Source organism: Anser brachyrhynchus (genome assembly GCF_964034855.1).
Source record: "Anser brachyrhynchus genome assembly, chromosome: 8".
Classification (NCBI taxonomy): Eukaryota; Metazoa; Chordata; class Aves; order Anseriformes; family Anatidae; genus Anser; species Anser brachyrhynchus.
In genome coordinates this window covers 23750527-23768450 of record NC_137702.1, presented here as the reverse complement: position 1 = coordinate 23768450, position 17924 = coordinate 23750527, and the positions used below count along the sequence as shown (strand labels likewise).

The window sequence follows — 17924 nt, the reverse complement described above, 5'->3', positions numbered from 1 at the left end:
GTGAGTATAGATACTTGAGGATGAGAGCTTGAAAGTACGGAGAAACCCCACAGCCTGGAGTTACACATGTCGCAGCAGCTTTTTTAATTATTTTTACAGTATCACAAGTACTGTTCATGTATAGTGTAGTCAAGCTGGTGCTTTTCAATTCTCAGGTTCCCATTTCTGTTGTGGGTTTACACAAATCTTCCATTAGGTAATTCATAAAGTCATGTGTATTAGGAGAAGTCAGCTTTTGGTGGCAAGAGTAAGTGAAGAGATGTGTGCTGTCAACGTTACATCTGTGTGAAAGGTAACTTCTTTTTTTCTAACCATCCAGCATAACTGTTTTTCCTCTGGGCTTTGCTGATTATTTTTTTGATTTCAAAGCAAGCACGTAGACATGTAAGCACGTTAGGTCATCGTAATAGAAAGTCATAGTAAAAAAAAATACTCCTGTGAAAGAGACTTAACCTGAAGTGCTAGCAACTCTTTAAATATAAGAATGAGCTCATGGTTATAAATGTTTGACAAAAAAGGAGTTTTTTTGGCAACTAACCTTCAATGGAATGTTAAACAAGTCAATAGAGGAAGTTCTTAGCTGGGAAAGTGATTATTCATTGTTATCCATCAAAATAATTACCCATTAACCAAGATAAGGACCCTAGGGAATTCCAAGGGCTTGTTCAGGAAACTATCTGTCAGGCTGTTTACGAGAGCTGCAGCACTTCCTGGGAAGAGGAAGTAACCTCGTGCCGCGGTGCCGCCGTGCATCGAACCGACTGTGCTGCGAAGCCGGCACCGCCTGTGGCTCCGGGAGGGGTTCTGCCCAGAAACGTCCTCGTGCGATAGCAGGGTGCAGGTCGGTTCTGGTGTGGAGATCTCTAACTTCTCGTCAGCGGTCCCTGAATCTGGCAGTAGCTTGGTATTTCTGTTCAGGTGTCCTGCCCTCATGCTTAATGGGTCTTGCACAAGTCCGAGGCGCAGTCTGTAGGCTGAAGTAAGGGAAGTCCTTTAGGATTTGGAGGGAGTTGGATTCAGTGCTGTGGAGTGCCGATGACATAGGAGTAAACTTATTTGCTTGTATCCCTCTGTACTAGAGGAGGAAGAACATGCCTTTAACAGTGGGAACGCTTTTCCCCTGGCAGTTCTTGTTCTGCAGTTGGCTGTGCTCGGAGATGCAGAGCAAAAGTCTCTGGGAGGGAGAAGGCAAAGGACAACATGCAGCTCCCAGCACAGGGGGAAGCAGGAAGCAGTGTCAGGTGTCCAAATACATCCAAACAGCCAACTCTTTGGCTCTCTGGAAAAGAGTCAGATGCCGTAGCTGCAAAATCGGGTCCTGGGACCCAGCCGGAGAAGGTTTGTGTCTCAGCAGCTTCTTGCGCGTTGTGGTCCGGCGTAGGTGCGTTGGCCCAAACAGCCGTGGCTCCAAAGGACTGATCTGAAGAATGAAAGTGAACCTCGGCCAGCTTTATTTACAAATTCGGCAGGTCACAATATTGCAGAGTATGTCGGGCTTGAAACCGATGTGAAAGTCCTGCCTTTACAGCTTTTAGATGGTCTGAAAGTAAGCCAAAGTTGTTCTCTAGAGTAAGAAGAATTTTAAAGGGGATTTGGGAGTTGGGAAGTTACCAAAAAGGAAACTTGTGTTTTCTTCAGCTGTATACTCAAAATAGTGTCATCTTTACCATTTCAGCCCTTCCTGATTCATTTCCCTTGCAGATGTGTTTTTTTTCCTCTGACTGAGCACACTTGGATGTGTGACATTTCTCTTGAACCTTTTGCTGCACTATTGTTTTTTGTTTTGTTTTTTTGTTTTTAGCTGATTTTTGTTTCTATTCTGCTGGCTCTAGTGGTATTCTACTTTTGGGGTAGGATGAATGGCTTTCTATGTTTGTGTGAGAAGCTTGAGGGCCAGCTCTTAGGTGGGTGAAAGTGGCTTGGGGAGGTTTTAGTACTGAGGTGACTTCTGTGCTCTCATATTGAGCAAAATCCATGAGCCACTTTCTTTGCCTGCAGTACAGCGAGATGGTTTTGAATAAGTGCCTGCTCTCAGGAACCTATTTACTAGAAGGCAGGGCTGGTCTTTGGGTTGTCCAAGCTGAGAAGATAGGAACTTAACCCTTCTGAGCTTGTGGTTCCGGGTGCATTTCCATGCTGATCACATTGTTGGCATGAGCACAATCTGTGGTCAGTGGGATGATTCTCCTCAAGCTCAAAAACAAGCTGATAGGACACTCCTGTGTTTTACTGCTCAATCTTTGGTCATTTGCGGTTGCACAGTTTTAAATATAGTAACTTGATTATTAAGTGTATTCCTTGGTAGTCATTCCTCAGCAGTTTTTTGCCAGGAAGGCATTGCTGTGCTGATTTGGACTTGGATTAACCACTTATTTTCTTCATTTTAACCTTCCCTACTGCAATGAGGCTTGCAGGATCTTGGTAGAAGGTGAGAAGGGCTTTGAATAAACAGGGTAACACTGCAGGTGTCCTAATGTTGAGCCTGTTCTTCCTTGCTGGTGAACGATGATCCATTCGATATGGCTTAGCAACAGTGCTCCTCCTGGCTTCTGACTTTACCTGTATTACTGGAGGAGTTGAGAAAGTGGGAATGGATATGAATCATCTCAAGTCTCCCGGGAGTAGCCATCGTCTGGAGAAGTTGCTTCAGAGCTTTACAGTCTCAGCGTCATCTGCCACATCGCAGGGTCTGTGTTGGATCAGATGTAGCTTAGAGGGCTTGTGTAACTTGATGCAGATGTTATGGAACTGTCTGGAACAGGGCATCAAACGTAGAGGGGGTTAAAGCATAGCTTTGGATGAGAGGGCTGTGTCATGTTAATATTACATTCCAAAGCCGTGAAGAGGCAGAGCTGATGTTTTGAATTAATGCATGCGTTCTGGAATCATTTACTTCATCCACATTAGCATGCATCCACTTGTGCTTTGATAAATAGCTATCTCGTCCAGCAGAAATGGCAGGTTTGTTTAATGAGGCGTGAGGTAAAGCAGCATGCGAAATCGCGGGGAAGATGGATTACTGACAGCTCCCTTCCTCAACGTCCCTACTTCCCCTTATTGGAAGGGAAAGGGATATCTGGCATGGTGGAGAAGGGGTATTTTGCCAGAGTGACTGTGATCGTTAGGAGCCTTGATTTGCACTGCGGAAAGGTGTCTGGTTTCTTCTCCTTTTCAGTCAGGGCTTTGTTTATCAGCATTGCTTGGGTGGTGACTAATTGATTGATTTGCCTAACACTAAGGAGGGCCAAATGAGGAATTTGGAAGCTGAATTTTCAAAGCGTGGGTGATCTTACCTTGATATAGGCAAAGCACATGAACAATCCTGAGAGGTTCACAAAATGAATGCCAGCTATTTTTTTCTGTCATGGGAAGAACTTGTCTTGAGTGGTGCTCTGTGTAATCTGACCTGCATGCAAAGGCATTCAGCGAAGTCTCTGGCCAGTTTGCTGTGTGAAGATTCATCAGGATTAGGTTAACAGGACAAGTCTTTAAGAAAAACTAACAAAAATGAGGTTTGTGGGGGAAGCTGCATAAAAGATGAATTCTCTTCGAAAGACTCTGTGAGGCCCATTTCACTCTGCTCTGTTTGTGCTTGGTCCAGGTTTCGAGGGGAGCATCTGCGAGCGGAACGTTGATGACTGCCCAAATCACAATTGCCAAAATGGGGGTATATGCGTGGACGGTGTGAACACGTACAACTGCCGCTGCCCACCCCAGTGGACAGGTACGTACTGTGGAGAACCATTCTCTGTGGGCTGGACACGCTTTACAGGAACGAAATGCAGGATTTCTGGCCTTCACTCAACATACAACTCAAGTTGTAAATGGCTGAATGTAGTTCACATCTGTACCTTGTTCTGCAGTCTGGGGGACAGATGTCAGTGAATCCTTCAGAAGATTGTTTACATCAAAGCCACCACAAAACGAGGCAATTTCCCACTGCACTGCTCAGTATTACAGGCTTACATGCATGTGATTTTTACAGACGAATCGTGTGGGTCTTGAGCTGCCATGCAGTGCAACTCTGAGTTGCACTTCTGCTTGTATGGATTAGTTTGTAAGAGGATGTATATTTCACAGAAGTACAAAGCATGGCTTTTCTATTACAATTGTGTGCTTTTGTGGTGCTTTGACACATTTGGGGGCGTTTTTAATGTGGGATAATGATCCTCGTGTAGATAATGGTAATGCTGCTAAAGAACAGGACGAAACTGGAGGAAGACATAGGTGGGAGAAAGGGAGGGAAGAGAAACTTGTGCATGGGAAGCTTATGTTTTTGCTACTATTTGCCTACTGTAGCTGATTTTTATCTGGAGTTCTCCAACTAACAAAGCTACTTTTGCTTCATAAATGAGTGTTTTACTCTGAGTATGTCTGGGGAGGTGGGGGGGAAAATGTGAATTTCAAGAAACCATTATGCATGATGTAAGGAAGCAGCTTACAGGAAATTCAGTGTCATCTTTAGTCACAAAATGTCTCCATACCTCAAAAATAAACAAATACCTCCGGTTTGGGTTTTTTATTTTTTAGTCATTCTTAGCTGGCACACTTTTTCAGTTGGGTTCAGCTTTGCCCTTTTTTTTCAGAATTATAGGAAAAGGAACAACCCCAAAACATTGAGGTGTGGACTCAGCGTGCAGTTTTCTTTGTATTAAGTAAACTAAGGTATTTTGCTTTGGAGCATAAGCCTGAATAAACTCCTCTGGTTCTGAAGAACTTCTGGTACATTTTTATCTGTATCTAGAAAATAATGTTTGAAATCAGAACGTCTGCAGTGAATGGTAGCTCAGGCAAACTTTGTGTGAAGAGTTTGACTGCTAGAGACCAAAGGTTTCATATTGTTTTAGCTTTACTCCTCAGAGTGCATCATTCTCATTACAAACTGGTTGTCATTAACTGCCAAGGAGGCCTGCCAATTAAGAACCCTCATTAACTTCACTTAAGAATACATAATTTTAAAGGTAAAACCACATAAGAGAGGGAAATGCACCACTCACGGCTTGCATAGCTCTCTGAAACCTGGTATAAATGGGAGAAAATGAGTCCTCCCCTTGATGAGCAAATACCCGTTCTTCTGTACTGCCTCCCTGTCTAAATGTTGTTAAAGTTTTCCTGCAAAGGAAAACATGAAGAGAGTTTGGGTGCAGAGCCAGCAACCGTTCAGTGACCCCTGAAATACTGCTTCACGCTGCAGGAATTATAAACCTTGTTATGTCTTCTAACATGTCAGTAGTAAATCAATCTCGGGATTATTCCTGAAGCACAGAGGAGATAATGGACCATGAGTGTGTACAGCATGAGCTTAAAATTTATGAGGGATTACTGTGATTTGTAGAGGTATCGTAAACATAGCCTGGTTTGCAGGATTTGGGTGGGTGGCTGCTGTTCACTCGGGATGCCTTCTGCAGCTCACCTGGAAGAGACATTGGTGGTAACAGGCTGTGATTCTCTTTGGTTTTGTGGTAGATTGTCTCTCTGATTAACCACTGAAGCTCTTTGCAATGCAGTTAGTTGTTCCCACTCTGCACCTCTTTATGGGCTCTAACATCGGGGGAAAAATCATTGGACCCATGTTGTGGCCTAGTCTTGTGCTGTCTGTCTTCTGTCTGTGCAGGCTCTCCAGAAAATCTTATGCATAAAGGATGCTTCCCTCCTGAGAAACCCTGGAAAGAGAGGCACTCCCCAAGTTTTGTGTTCCCATGGCTTTATAAAACAAATCAGTTGAATGCTTTTTCTGAGAATTTCCTGCTTTTATGGCAAAGTTAAGATTATCAGTGCAGCAGCAGCTTTAGATAATGTCTTCTCAAGGCCATTGACTTCCTAGACTTCAAGGCTCGGGTCAATTGGGAGCTAAAACTGGTCTCGCAGTTCAGAAAACAGCAGTTTGGCTGCTTGAACTATGAACATTAGAGCCGTTGGGGAATTGAACTATCTTGTCCAAAATGCACAGCGCCAGTTTTGGTGTTCGAACTAAAACATGAGTAAGCTCAGAAGCAGCTATGCGTATTCATGTCAGCGTGTTTGACATAAGCAGGGCAGTAGCGCTGTGCCCTTGTCCACAGCATGCTTTAGTGATAACCATTCCCCTGCAGCGTTACTGCTGGTCTGGGTGGTTTTGGGAGGCTGATGGCTAACACTGGCAATGAAGGGCTGTATTTGGGGCTTTCTCTAAGCTGCTTTGCTTGAAAGCCTGTGCACTGAAAACCTCTTGGCAATCTTGCCTTTAAGAATTCATTTATAGTATCCGTAATTTTCCTTTTGCCCAGTAAATGTGTGGCCAAGCGATGATGTTCTGTGACACCCACAAAGTGCATTTTCTTAAAAGAAGCTTTCTTTGGATGCACTTCAGTCCTTCTCCTGCATCTTCAGTGAGAGACCACGAAGATGCAAGATAACAGTATATGGAGACACGAGGTGTGACACTGAGGCTGGGCACACACTAGGGAAGAGAGGTGGAAGACTCCTAGGATAGTTTGGAGAGAGGTGTCTTTTTCCCAAGGTTAAACCGCAGCTGATTCTGACAGCGGTAAGCTACAATAAAAACAAGTTACTCAGCAATAAGGAAATATGCTATATAAGTGCAGGTCCATCTTTCGCACAAACATGGTTTATAACATTGTAAATCATCACTAAGGTTAGTGAAGAGGGGAGAACTGAACAAACAACTCTTAGAGAGTCTGTCCTGATAAATACTTATAACACAGCAGTGTAAAACAAAGTCAACACTTTGGGAAATCAAAAGCCTCCAATGAGACCTTGAGTTCACAGGACATTGTGTGCTGTTTAAAAATAAATTAAAAAAAACAAGGCCCAGAGCTGTGTGCTTGTAAGCAAGCATCAGTTAAAAGCAAAAGGATGATTAATCTTATAAAAACAATTTCACTGTGTAGGTGTGCCATCTTCATAACAATTCTTCTGGAATCTTTTGTTGCTAACACTTACTTGTCAAGTAATCCTGGAAAAGTTTAAATTGGTCTGTTTGTTTTAGTGTTTATTTAATCTTTGCACTGTGGATGAAGATCTATCACATTTGTTAACGTGATCTGTGCTTCATGGCATTGAGGAAGCCATTCTCATTTTGTGTTAGAAAAATCAGGAAGAATCTAGAAGCTATACTCCATCCAGTGAAGAACAATTTTGTGTAAAGCGATATCGAAGCATCCTTTACTGAAACGGAATCTGTTGCAATTCCTTTTGGTAACCATCTGCCTCTTGTGGTTCCTTGGCAGGTGGTAGACTGCACTACACAAGCATCCATTTTTTTTTCTAATTTCTTCTGTTTGGTACTGGAATCCAGCTTTTGAGAGACTGTTTGCTTTCCATCTCATTTCCTACTCTTCTAACAGAGCTCACTGCTCCTTTGTTGATGCATGTGCCTTCTCTTTCTCATGTGCTGTTTTTTCCGGAAAGATAAAATCTTGCTTTTCAAAGACAACCACGGGAAATTCCTGCTGTCGCTAATGTTTTTGTCACCTTCAGAGTTCTTGTATTTCATATGGTTATAATGATTGTCAGCTGCCTCAATCTGTAACTGGCAAGATGATCTTGGATGTGTCTTGGGGAAGCTGCTCCAGATCTTTTCTATTGTTGAATGTTAGCTGATTTTTGTTTTGTTTTGTTTAAGGCTCACTTTATCTTGTCCTGGGCTACATCCTTTGTCAGGACCGATGTTTGTTGTGTCCTCGCAAGGCGCAATGTTGCAGATTTCTTCGAAATAGATAAAGAGGCTTTTGTGAAAGACTGAAGTCTGTTCTTATGTGCCAGGCAGGCCAGGGAACTTGGTATACTTCAAGTGTGATTTGAGTCAAAATTAGCCCAAAATCCTGGGCCGTGTTCGTGGCATGTAAAGACTGCTTTATGCTGCTGTTTTGTAGTAGTTAAACTGGATGGCTTGCTGCTGTCCGAGTGTCTTTGCCTTCTGTCCCTGCTCCTAGGCACCCTTCCCCTTTTTCTGGGCTGGCTGTGGCCTTTATTGGAGTCAGCCACTTTAACTCACTAATCTAGCAAAAAATCCTATCCAGCTGCCTTTTTTTTTTTTTTTTCTTTTCTGGGATCAGGAATTAAAATTCATGGAGAGGTCTCATGAGTGAGCTGGTACAGAGAAAGCAATGGCAGTCCAGGGCTGCAAAGCTGCGGGAAAGGTTAGGGCGTCCTTCCGAGGAGCTGGTGAGAGTGAGGCTTTAAGGGCTGCTCAGTTATTCCAGCCTACAATTCAGATAAAGAAACGAGGCTGCCTTTAAAATGCACCTGTTTACTGTGTTGATCTAGCCTATGCAGCTTTGTGTCAGGAAGACTTTGGGTATTAAAGTGAGTAACATTATAAAGTGCTGTCAGTGTCTTTGTTTGGCTTGGCCGAGGAAGACTCCTGCTTAGCTGTGGAAAGTTTTGGAGGATCAGCGTGAGTCTGGCCCAGGTCACCTTTCAGGAATGGAGCACAACAGAGTTTGTTTTGTGTCCTCCATCCAGTTAAGTCCTTTGCACCGTTTTCTCCTCAAGTGCTGCACTGGGAGCTGTGGGACGGGTGTGGGGGTCTGGGGGACATGCGATGTCCGTGCTCAAGCAAATTCTGGAAGGCCAGCATTGTCCCGCTGCAGTGCGGGCTTGGCCTGTTTGCCTCCTTCCATTTCTGTCCCTGAGGGTGAGACTCCCATAGCAAGTGTGTTTGTTTAGGCTTTGTTTTTGCCTGAAAAGAGGGCTCCAGAGAACTGTGTATTTTAAAATCCAGGAGACTTTTGTCTCAAGGAAAGCCCAGTGTGCTAACAGCTGACTCCACCAAATAACTCCAGCACTGGAAGCTAGCTTAAGAAGCAAATGTTTGTCTTGAGCAGAAAAGCTCTTCAGGCAGCAGGGCAATGCTTTTTAATTAAAATAGCTGCTAGCTTGGTCATATGCTCTTAAACACTAGTACAAGGGTTACTTTTTCTGCAGAGCTTTAGGCAGGAATTTTCAAACAGGGGAGTTAAGGATTCGATTCCTATTTAATTAGAGCAATATTTGCTCTCTACCTTCGTTTTCTTTGAAAATCCCAGCCTTAAACTCTGGGCAGACGTGACTTTTCTTTGCTATGAAGGGAGGATAAACATCAAAAGGCTAATGTTTAACATTTTTATGTAAGATCGTACGCTCTGGTATTTTCTTTTTGAGACTTTCTTTGCTGAACACCACTTTTCTCAGCTTCTGAATTAGAAAGTCTATAGTAACGAGCCGTGCTTAGTGTTGGGGGAAAAAAAAATACTGCTTTGCTAGAATACTTGGAGGCTTGAAATGTGGTGGAACAGACTCTGACGACGTGGATCATAATCTTGAATGTGCCAGTGTCATAAATGACAAAATATACAACCTTTTTACTTTCTAGAAAGTATTATTACCTGCCAGGGAGTGCTGCCAGGGTTTCACTCTTCCTGTTCCGGCCGATGTGCACGGAGCAGCGCTCACCTTTGTGGTGGCACAGGGAGGCTGGGTCAGCCTCCTGCCTGGTCGCCTTTCCCAGTTGCGAGGTGATGGTGGACTTTCGGGTGCTTTTCCAAACTTGTGTTAAAAAGCACCGAAGCTTGTTGGGTGCTAGCTGAGATCTGCCCATGCCAAACTTGGCACGTTGGCTGGTGATTTGCTGTCACTATCGCAAAATTTCCAAGAGGCAGCCCTCTGAAAGAGGCCAAGAGGGATTATGATTCTTTTTCTTCCTTCACGTTTGAATTGGCAAATACAAAGGGAGAAGGGAGCATGTGGGCAGGTTCCAGAGCTGGCAGCTCTAACTTGGGTGTACAAATGATTTGAAGCATTAGATGTGAACAAACTTTATCCTGGATGTTGGTCGGTGTTCTTGTGATGCCTGTTCCAGCGTTGTGTGGAGCAGACTGATTTCACAGGCTTCGAATTGACACCATTTGTACTTTATCCAGTATGAATTCTGGAACAGGTACACAACCTCCAGTTTGTTGCCTGCTGTTTTCTGTTTGCCAATAGCAAGCCGTGGTGAGGAGGTAGCTGTAATAAAACACCTCAGGTGTTAACAGCCGAATTGATCCGATGACAGAACGACAGCATCTGATTTAGTCCATGCTACTGCTTCTTCCATTGTGCCTTTGGTGACTTTCCAGCCTGGGAAATACTCTTTGTGATCAGATGTGCCAAATAATCTCTTGTGGAGTTGTCTTAAGCTTTCAGTACATCTCGCATGTGTTTGGCTCTAAAACAAAATAGGCTAGACCACTCTGAGTCTGAGTTGGTGCATGTGTGCTCTGAGACCAGGCTAATAGCTAACAGTTGTTTTATCTGCAGCTGCCTTGTTTCTGGCAGTTTCTGCCCCTTCCATCATCCTCGGAATGAGGTGATTTGTCTTTGGGTGATTAATAAAGATGCATTGCTGAGCTAGCTGGAGAATATGAAGCTTTTATTGCAAGGTTTAGCTTCAGTCATTATGTTTTGCCCTGCAGGACTTTCTGCTTGTTAGGGATTTCCCTGGTTTACTGGATTTTCCAGAGGAGCTTAAGAGAAGGGCAGAATGAAGGGTAGCTTGGTGATGTATATTTCCTTTTGATTACTTCTCTATCTTGGCACTGTACCCAGTCATTTCACCAGGCTCTGCCATATAAAACCAGTCTATCATTAGTGCACTAGTCATCTTTCTTGAACACTGTTCTGTTCATTTGTAATGCTGCCTCTGAGGAGCTCTGTCCGAGTGGCCCTCCCTCCCCAGTAGTCTGCTGAGTGATTTCAGGCAGTGCTTGGTGGATCAGGGAGTGCATAACTCTCCTAAAGCCCAGAGTTTTGTATTTGGAGGCTGTAAAATCCCTTGTAAAAGCCCATTAGTTCCAGTACATGCTTCCTAGTGTGGTTATGAAATTAAACTGTTTCCCCCATCATATTAGTCTAAAATAAACACAGATGTTTGCTCATTACAATTGTAGAGATTGATCTTCAGTTGTGTTCAAATTCTATATTAATCTCTTACATTTTATGATATGCTGGATATTGTTTGACATTCTTCAAGAGGAAGTAGATCTAGATAAAAAACAAAACAGCAAACCAAAGAAAACCCCACCTGAAATTTGGGAATGGTTGTTACTGCTTTGCTGCTCTGTAGTTGTGTATTTCGAAGGGAAGCAAGATGCTGTGAGATCCTTGGGAAGGAATATTTTTTTCAGGACTGTGATGCCCCTTGCTTTTGCAAGAGAAAAAGTATTTGGCTTCAGCCGTTTTTTCAGTACTTAAGGAAGACTTTCACTAAACACAAGCAACTGGGGAGACTTTTTGCAAATATAAGCAGCATAGTCCATTGAATTCCTGCGTGTGCCTGAAGCTGTCCTTAAAACTGAAAGCAGCAGTCATGTTCATCAGATGTCCTGCAGGAAGCTGTTGAAGTGGTCTCATCAGAGGGTCTGTTGGAATTTGGGTGTGTTTTGGACATGTGTGAGATCCCCTGCCTGTTCGTTGCTCTGTACGCTCTTGTCTGTGTAAAGACACCACCTCTTCTAGAGAAGTGTGAAGTTCTTTGCTTTGATGATACCTTGTGTCAGTAAAGCAAATCACAGCACGTGGCAAAAGATACAAAAGAAAACATTTGATCTTCCTTGCAATAACTTTTGTATTGTACTTCTATCACAATCTGTCTTTCTCGGTAATATTTGCTTTGTGAGTCTCTTATGAAATGCTTCTCTTCAGCCGGTCTGTTGGACTCCGACCTCTACCCCACTTTCAGCCTCTTCGTGAAGAGGTGGTGGCTTCAGTGCTGCGAAGCGTGTTCGTAGGCTGAGGCTGTGCCACTGCTATTATACAACTGTTTGCATTAGTTATTCTTCCTTGTGGTCAGATATCTCATCAGTGATATTTATTTTGTTGATGAAAGCTGTGGGTTGTGTAGAAGTCCCCACTGAACTCTTCCAGGGGAGCTGAAGTCTTTCCTCGAGGAGTGTCTAACCCAACCTTTCAACAAGAAGCCCCTTTGCTTTTGTATTTCATTTGCCATTTGTTGCATCAAACCGTGTCTGCTGTTGCACTGCCCAGTGACCTCACTTGGTTGAATCTGTCTGAAGTGCTCTGGCTTCTTCTTGGATAATATAAATATTATTTTGTTAAAGATACTGCTGCCTACTGTTCATCTTCCAGGTCACTAATTAGATGGTTCGCTGCCTGTATGTATCCATTAATTGTAACTTAGCTTTTTCAAGGGGTAAGAATAATTTTGTGGGTTAAAGATTAATTGAATGTTTTTACAAATGCACAATTCAAAAACATGGGGGTTAAGTATTTTTTCACAAATGCCATTTTATTAGAAGTCCTGATGGTTCCACACTATTTTCCCTACGCTTTTCTGTTTACTGAGTAGTCGTGAAAAACAACTTGAGGAAACTGATGTTTTGACCCAACAGAGCAATGTGCTTTGGGTTACTCAAGCAACACAGGCATTTTACTTGCCTTAAAGGAAAGGACTGGACAAAGAAATATCTTTCCCCAGACAGACATGGTCTGCCTGCTGGCATCCTGAACGTCTGCATGGAAGGTTAGAGATGGGAAGGAACAGTATGGTCCCCTGAGGTGTTGCGCTGGTTAACCTTCTGCTGTAATTAGAATTGGCCATTTACCCAAACACCGTTTCTTATCTCTGAGCCAGTTCTTGAGCCTTGATAAGTCACTGTTCACCTTGTGACTTAGCAGTGCTGTGAAAGAGGAAAAAAGTAAACCGTTCTAATGAGATGTGCATCCTTCAGCTACTCCAGTCGTGTTTAAAGACTGTACAACATTCTTTGCAGTACCTTGTGAAATAAATTACTCTTTCTGAAAGATTCTAGCTAAATATACTGGTTTGTAGTTTCCCGGATAGTCCTTCCATGGTAAGATCTTTGTGCAGGGCAGTGCTATTCTGAGATAAGTGGCATGCTGCTTGCGAGATACTGAGGGGGATGGTGGCAGAAAAGCTGCCTTTGAAACCCAAAGCTCCTCTCCCAGTGAGTCCTTTACAAACTTGAGGACCAGTTTGATTCTTACCAAATTACTTTTCCCTTCTGGTATCACCAAACTCTTCAGATATTTTGACTTCCAGTTCAGTCTAAGTCCAGTGCTGCGGTGGTCATGATTTTGAGAGAAATGGATGCAGCGATCTCCCAGCTCAATTTTCGAGGCACAGCAATGTATTTACATCCTTCGTCCTACTAAATGCTTTTAGTGTGCAAATTGTATGTGAGATGTCTCTCAGGAGGCTTTGGCGTCTGGTACTCCAGCTGTGCATCAGCCGTCTTTACTGCTGGAGAGCTGTTAAGAGGCCAAGAAAACTTTCTCCTTTATGGAAAATATGGTCTGCCAAAGATGAAGACCTCCGACTGAACTGGCAGAAAGTCCTGCCTGCATTCAGCTGTAGGATCAGTCCGGTTTCCTGTCTTGGAATTGGGTTTTATGCAAAGAGGAGGTCTTGGAATTGGGGTTTATGCTAAAGGTTCGGTAGGATCAGCTTTTAGATGCATCTGTTGTTGCTTCCCAGCGTGGCTGTTTGGGTTTCTTATTTGTCCAGAGCTTAATGCTCTTTTGGTGTAGGATTGCGCTCACTTAATGTGCTGCCTTACCTTTTACATCAGGCTTTGTTTTTTCTTGTTATCGCAGGAGCTCTAGGAGAACAATCTAGCTGTTCCTCATCAGTGAGGACAGGTACAACGACATGAGGGGCCCTGAGCCACTGCATCCTGTGTCTGCCAAAGGAGAATCTCCCTGAGCCCCTGTCCAGTGCCTGCTGGGCTGGCAGGCGGATCAGTCAAAGCAGCCCACATGCCTGGTCTACTTTATTCCTTACAGCTTCTCTGAGGGGGAACATACGGGAAGTAACTAGTTTCGTAGTGGGCAGAAAGCACTAAGAGCTGAGGGCTGTTCCCTTTTTCTACTTCTAGTTTTCAATTTTGAAATACCACATGGACTAGCTGTTTACTTTGTACAAGGTCACTTAGAACCTGAGTCGGCATTTTGCTGATTTCCCAGGCTCTGCAAATATCAAGGTCAGGTTAGGCTTTTATTAGTTTCTTGGAGTAATCTGTGCTTCCTTTCTTGTCGTGTTCTATATGCGTGTTTCTACATTCCCATTAAAATGTTGTACAGTTAGGGTATTTGAGCTCCAAGCATTGTGTAAGGGCGTACCGTCACTAGTTGACGCTGCATTTACGTTTCTTTTAGAAATGTAATTGAAAGTAGCAAAAGCAGAAGTAAAGAAATACCTATAGAAACTTCTAGCTAAACAGATCAAGAGTTTGCACTTAGAAGTTGAATTTGGGTTCTGTGAATGAAAGACTCGATTCTTCCTAGCAAGCAGAAAAAAAGGTTTCCAAGTAAATTACAAGTAAAATTACAAGTAAATACACTTGGTTCAGTTACAGTTAAGTCAAGCTGCATCCCTCAAGTAAACCTTCAGAGTTTTTTTTTTTTGTCTTGCTTGATTTAAATCTACCTCAGTAAACTGTCAGAGAGAAGTCTTGTGAAGACTATTTAGAGCAGTTTAAAATTAAATCCTGTTTTATGTCATATACTGGAAGAGCTGTCAGTCTCTGCTGTGGAAAAGCTATTCAGGAAGCTCGCAGGACAGACACCAAATTGAAGACCTAGGCTGCTAAAAACAGAAGCATCAAATCTTTTCTTTGCAGCAGCTGTCCAAAATACTCGTCTGCTGATGTCATTTGCATAAGGAGTCGAAGCCTTTTCTGAGGGCAAACTAGCCCTTTCAGGGCCCTGACAGCTTGTGGCCATCCTTTAGTCTCACTGAGAAGTAAGTGGTGATGCTCCTTTGAGGGAGGATGTTCTTCGAATCCATTTATAGATACATGCAAGTTCCTGAAAGAAAAAAACTGTGTTGAAGAATTACTAATATTGACCATTAATCCCATTTTATTAACACCTAAAGATTCAAAAATGCTGTCTAAGGAACCAATGGGTTTCTTAAAAATAACGTGTCTTAATTTTTCTTCTGAAGACTTCTGGCTACAGAATGCATTTCTAAGCCACTCAACCCACACTTCAGCAGTGAGGACTCAGGCATTTTCAGTGAACTTGAAATGGCTTTATATTCTTGTCTATTCAGCAGCTCCATTTTATTTTTTTTTTAAACTAAGAAGTGCCTTGGACTTTAGTACTCTGGCATTTGTAGTACTTAAAAAAAAAAAAAAAGTTCCTAAGTCATTCAAGACTTGTTACTTATTTTGCCTGAAGGTGATGAGACAGTACTTATGAATGTAATTAGGTTGATATGCTCAGCTTGCCTTATGCTGCTTTTGACTGTTATATCTTTGGCCCAGAACTTAGTCTGGATTTCAATTATAACTTCAATGGAGAACATGTTTTTTTCATTAAAATATCCAATAGTAAAGTGCAATAGTTAATTGCTCGTTTACGCCTCTCTCATATTGAGTTTAATTCCCTTTGTTTTTAAAACAAACTGCATTAAGATGGGGCTGTGTTTGATTCACGTTCATAATTAAACACAAATATGATTGATCTAGTAGTTCTGTATTTTTCCTCTCTTGAGGGAGATGCTGATAGACCTAATGAAAGTTTGTTTTAGTTTAGGATGGTGGAAATATGGAGTGGCCTAAGACAAGGTTATTGCAAGTACGTCAGTGATGTCACTTGATGCTGTCCTTTAGAGAAGCGGAGTACAAGTGATAGGAAAAAATAAATAAGTCCCAAAGTTTGATAATACTAATGACACTTGAAACGGGAAGTTAAATAAATCCAGAGAGCTTGAGAGGGGTAATTTCCTCATCTTTGCTTTTTTGCTTTTTTCTAAAAAAAACACTTTAGGAGTGCTATTCTGTATATCACAGGGCAAGTGATTTGGAGAAGGGCGTAACAGTACTGCATGGTTTGACAACTGAAAACTGTCCACGCTTTAGTGACACCAAGTTTAAATTGGCCGCGGTCGCAAGAGGGATGTAGGTGCTGCAAGAATGTTTCTGCAAAACAATCATGCTGCGGATGAGCATTCGTCAGTGTACGTTCTTTGATCTGGGTTGGGCCCCCTCCAAGAAAAGAAGGAAAATATCTTTTATAATAAGCAAATAACGTCTTGATTATTTTTTGAAAGGAAGTCAGTTGTGTTGATGAGTTGCAAGATACGTACGACTGCTAGGAACCAGTCTGAGATAACTGACTCTTTTCTGTTTGGTTACTGATAAGTTAATGGAGTTGTTAATATTGAAAGCTAATGAACAAATGACTTGTACTATGACAAATGCATGGTTTTGTTTTTTGTAATATAGAGAGCTGTTTTGTAGATAGCAATATGAAGTGTTAGATTTCCCTCCCACCCGCAACTGTTTCACTAAGTAATCTGGGAAGTGAGGTAATTCTGAAAACTGTTGTTGTTACTACTATTAAAATTTTATGTCATTTTTTCAAATGATAAAATCTTGGTTTTGAGGCAGTCTTGCTGTAGGAAGGAACACTTGCACAGGACAAAGTCAGTTGTGCAACTTCTTTCTTACTTCTACTTTTTTTTATTCTTTTGCCGCAAAGAGAAAAATTCCAGGGCTTACTGGACCAAAGGCTAAGACTTATTTATGTCCTTTGAAAATGAAAGGAATCATGGTTTGAGTATAACAGCTAGAGATGGTTATAATGGTATGCGTTTTTACATTCTGGCTGACAATAAATGTTTTAGTTCTGTATATCAGTGGAAGGGGAGTGGTGATGCGTGCACTTTCATCATAATTTCTAGGCCATTATTAAATGCGGTGCCTATTAAGCAACATGTAATAAGTACTTTTAAATTGGCAATCCTGAATAAACCAGAGCCCAGGAAAATTGGCAGGAAAGATATGGGCCCTGCTCTTGAATTTCTTATTCTTGGAATAAGAGGAGAATTCCAGACAAATATAAACGTGCACCTGATAAAATAGTTGCAGATGAAGAACGGGAGGATCTTGGTAATAGCAATGCAGTTACTTAAACCAGTCTTGGCCCAAGTCATGGAAAGCTACTGCAATGAGGGAGGTCATGGTGTCAGCTGGAGGGGAAAGGGAGAGAGGAAAAAAAAAAAAAAAAGCCAAATGTAATCTTACTGCCTGATAAAGAGATCTTTTGGTGCTACATATATCGACCTTTTAACAAGGGTGTTGAAAATATGTTAAAAGGAAATAGGGGGAAAAATAAAGCTTTCAGGGCTAGAGTTCTTAATGTAACAAAGCTTAGAAATAGTTTATCAAACAGAAGATTGTAGATTGTGACCAGTACTGTGTGGTTGTACATGTGTACCCATATATCAGCCTGGGAAGAAACTAGCTGGTACTTAGCCATTATTTTTTCTTCATTGAAGAAACTCAAAATAAGAATGAATACCTTAAAACTTAAGCCAAAAAAAATTCTTCTGAAGAGTAAACCATGCCATAGGTATTGATATAAAATATTGATGCAAGTGGTTGGTTTTCCAGATCGTAATGTCAAATCAAGATGGATGTGGATGAATAAACACTTTAGAAAAACACAAATTGCAGAGTTTCTTAGAGCTGAAACTGTGAAATTCAGTGCCCTGTGAAGCTGACCACAGGAGGTCATACTCAGTGGTTCTTTTCCTTTATACTCCCTGATGCAGTGTACATTTGTTTTCTTCCCCCCAAGATCTTTGGTCATTAAAGTGTTTTATTGGAGAGTAGTCATTTTGTCACGGTAGCGTTTTTTGGCTTTTTTATTAGCTTTTTTTCTTTTTTTTTTTTAAGTTCAGCTCCCTCTTTGGAGCCATGTAAGGATGCCAGTTGACTTGTGTAATTTTACAGTGGTGCTGTTGGAAGTTCTTAGGCTTGTGCCTTTCTGAATGTCCTAGAAATCATAGAATCACAATGGGTAAGGTTGGAAGGGACCTTAAAACCCACCAATTCCAAGCCCCCTGCCATGGTCAGGGACACCTCCCACAGCCCAGGCTGCTCAAAGCCCCATCCAGCCTGGCCCTGAACACT

At 42.2% G+C, this 17924-nt stretch overlaps 1 protein-coding gene across 1 annotated transcript in view; it reads left to right on the top strand.

Annotated features, from left to right (window-relative positions):
* NOTCH2 (notch receptor 2) overlaps nt 1–17924 on the top strand; it is an 85566-nt gene that overhangs the window by 22650 nt on the left and 44992 nt on the right. The window contains exon 5 of the mRNA XM_080602070.1: nt 3602–3724. Coding sequence (XP_080458196.1) covers nt 3602–3724 — 123 coding nt within the window. The remainder of the gene's footprint in view (nt 1–3601; nt 3725–17924) is intronic.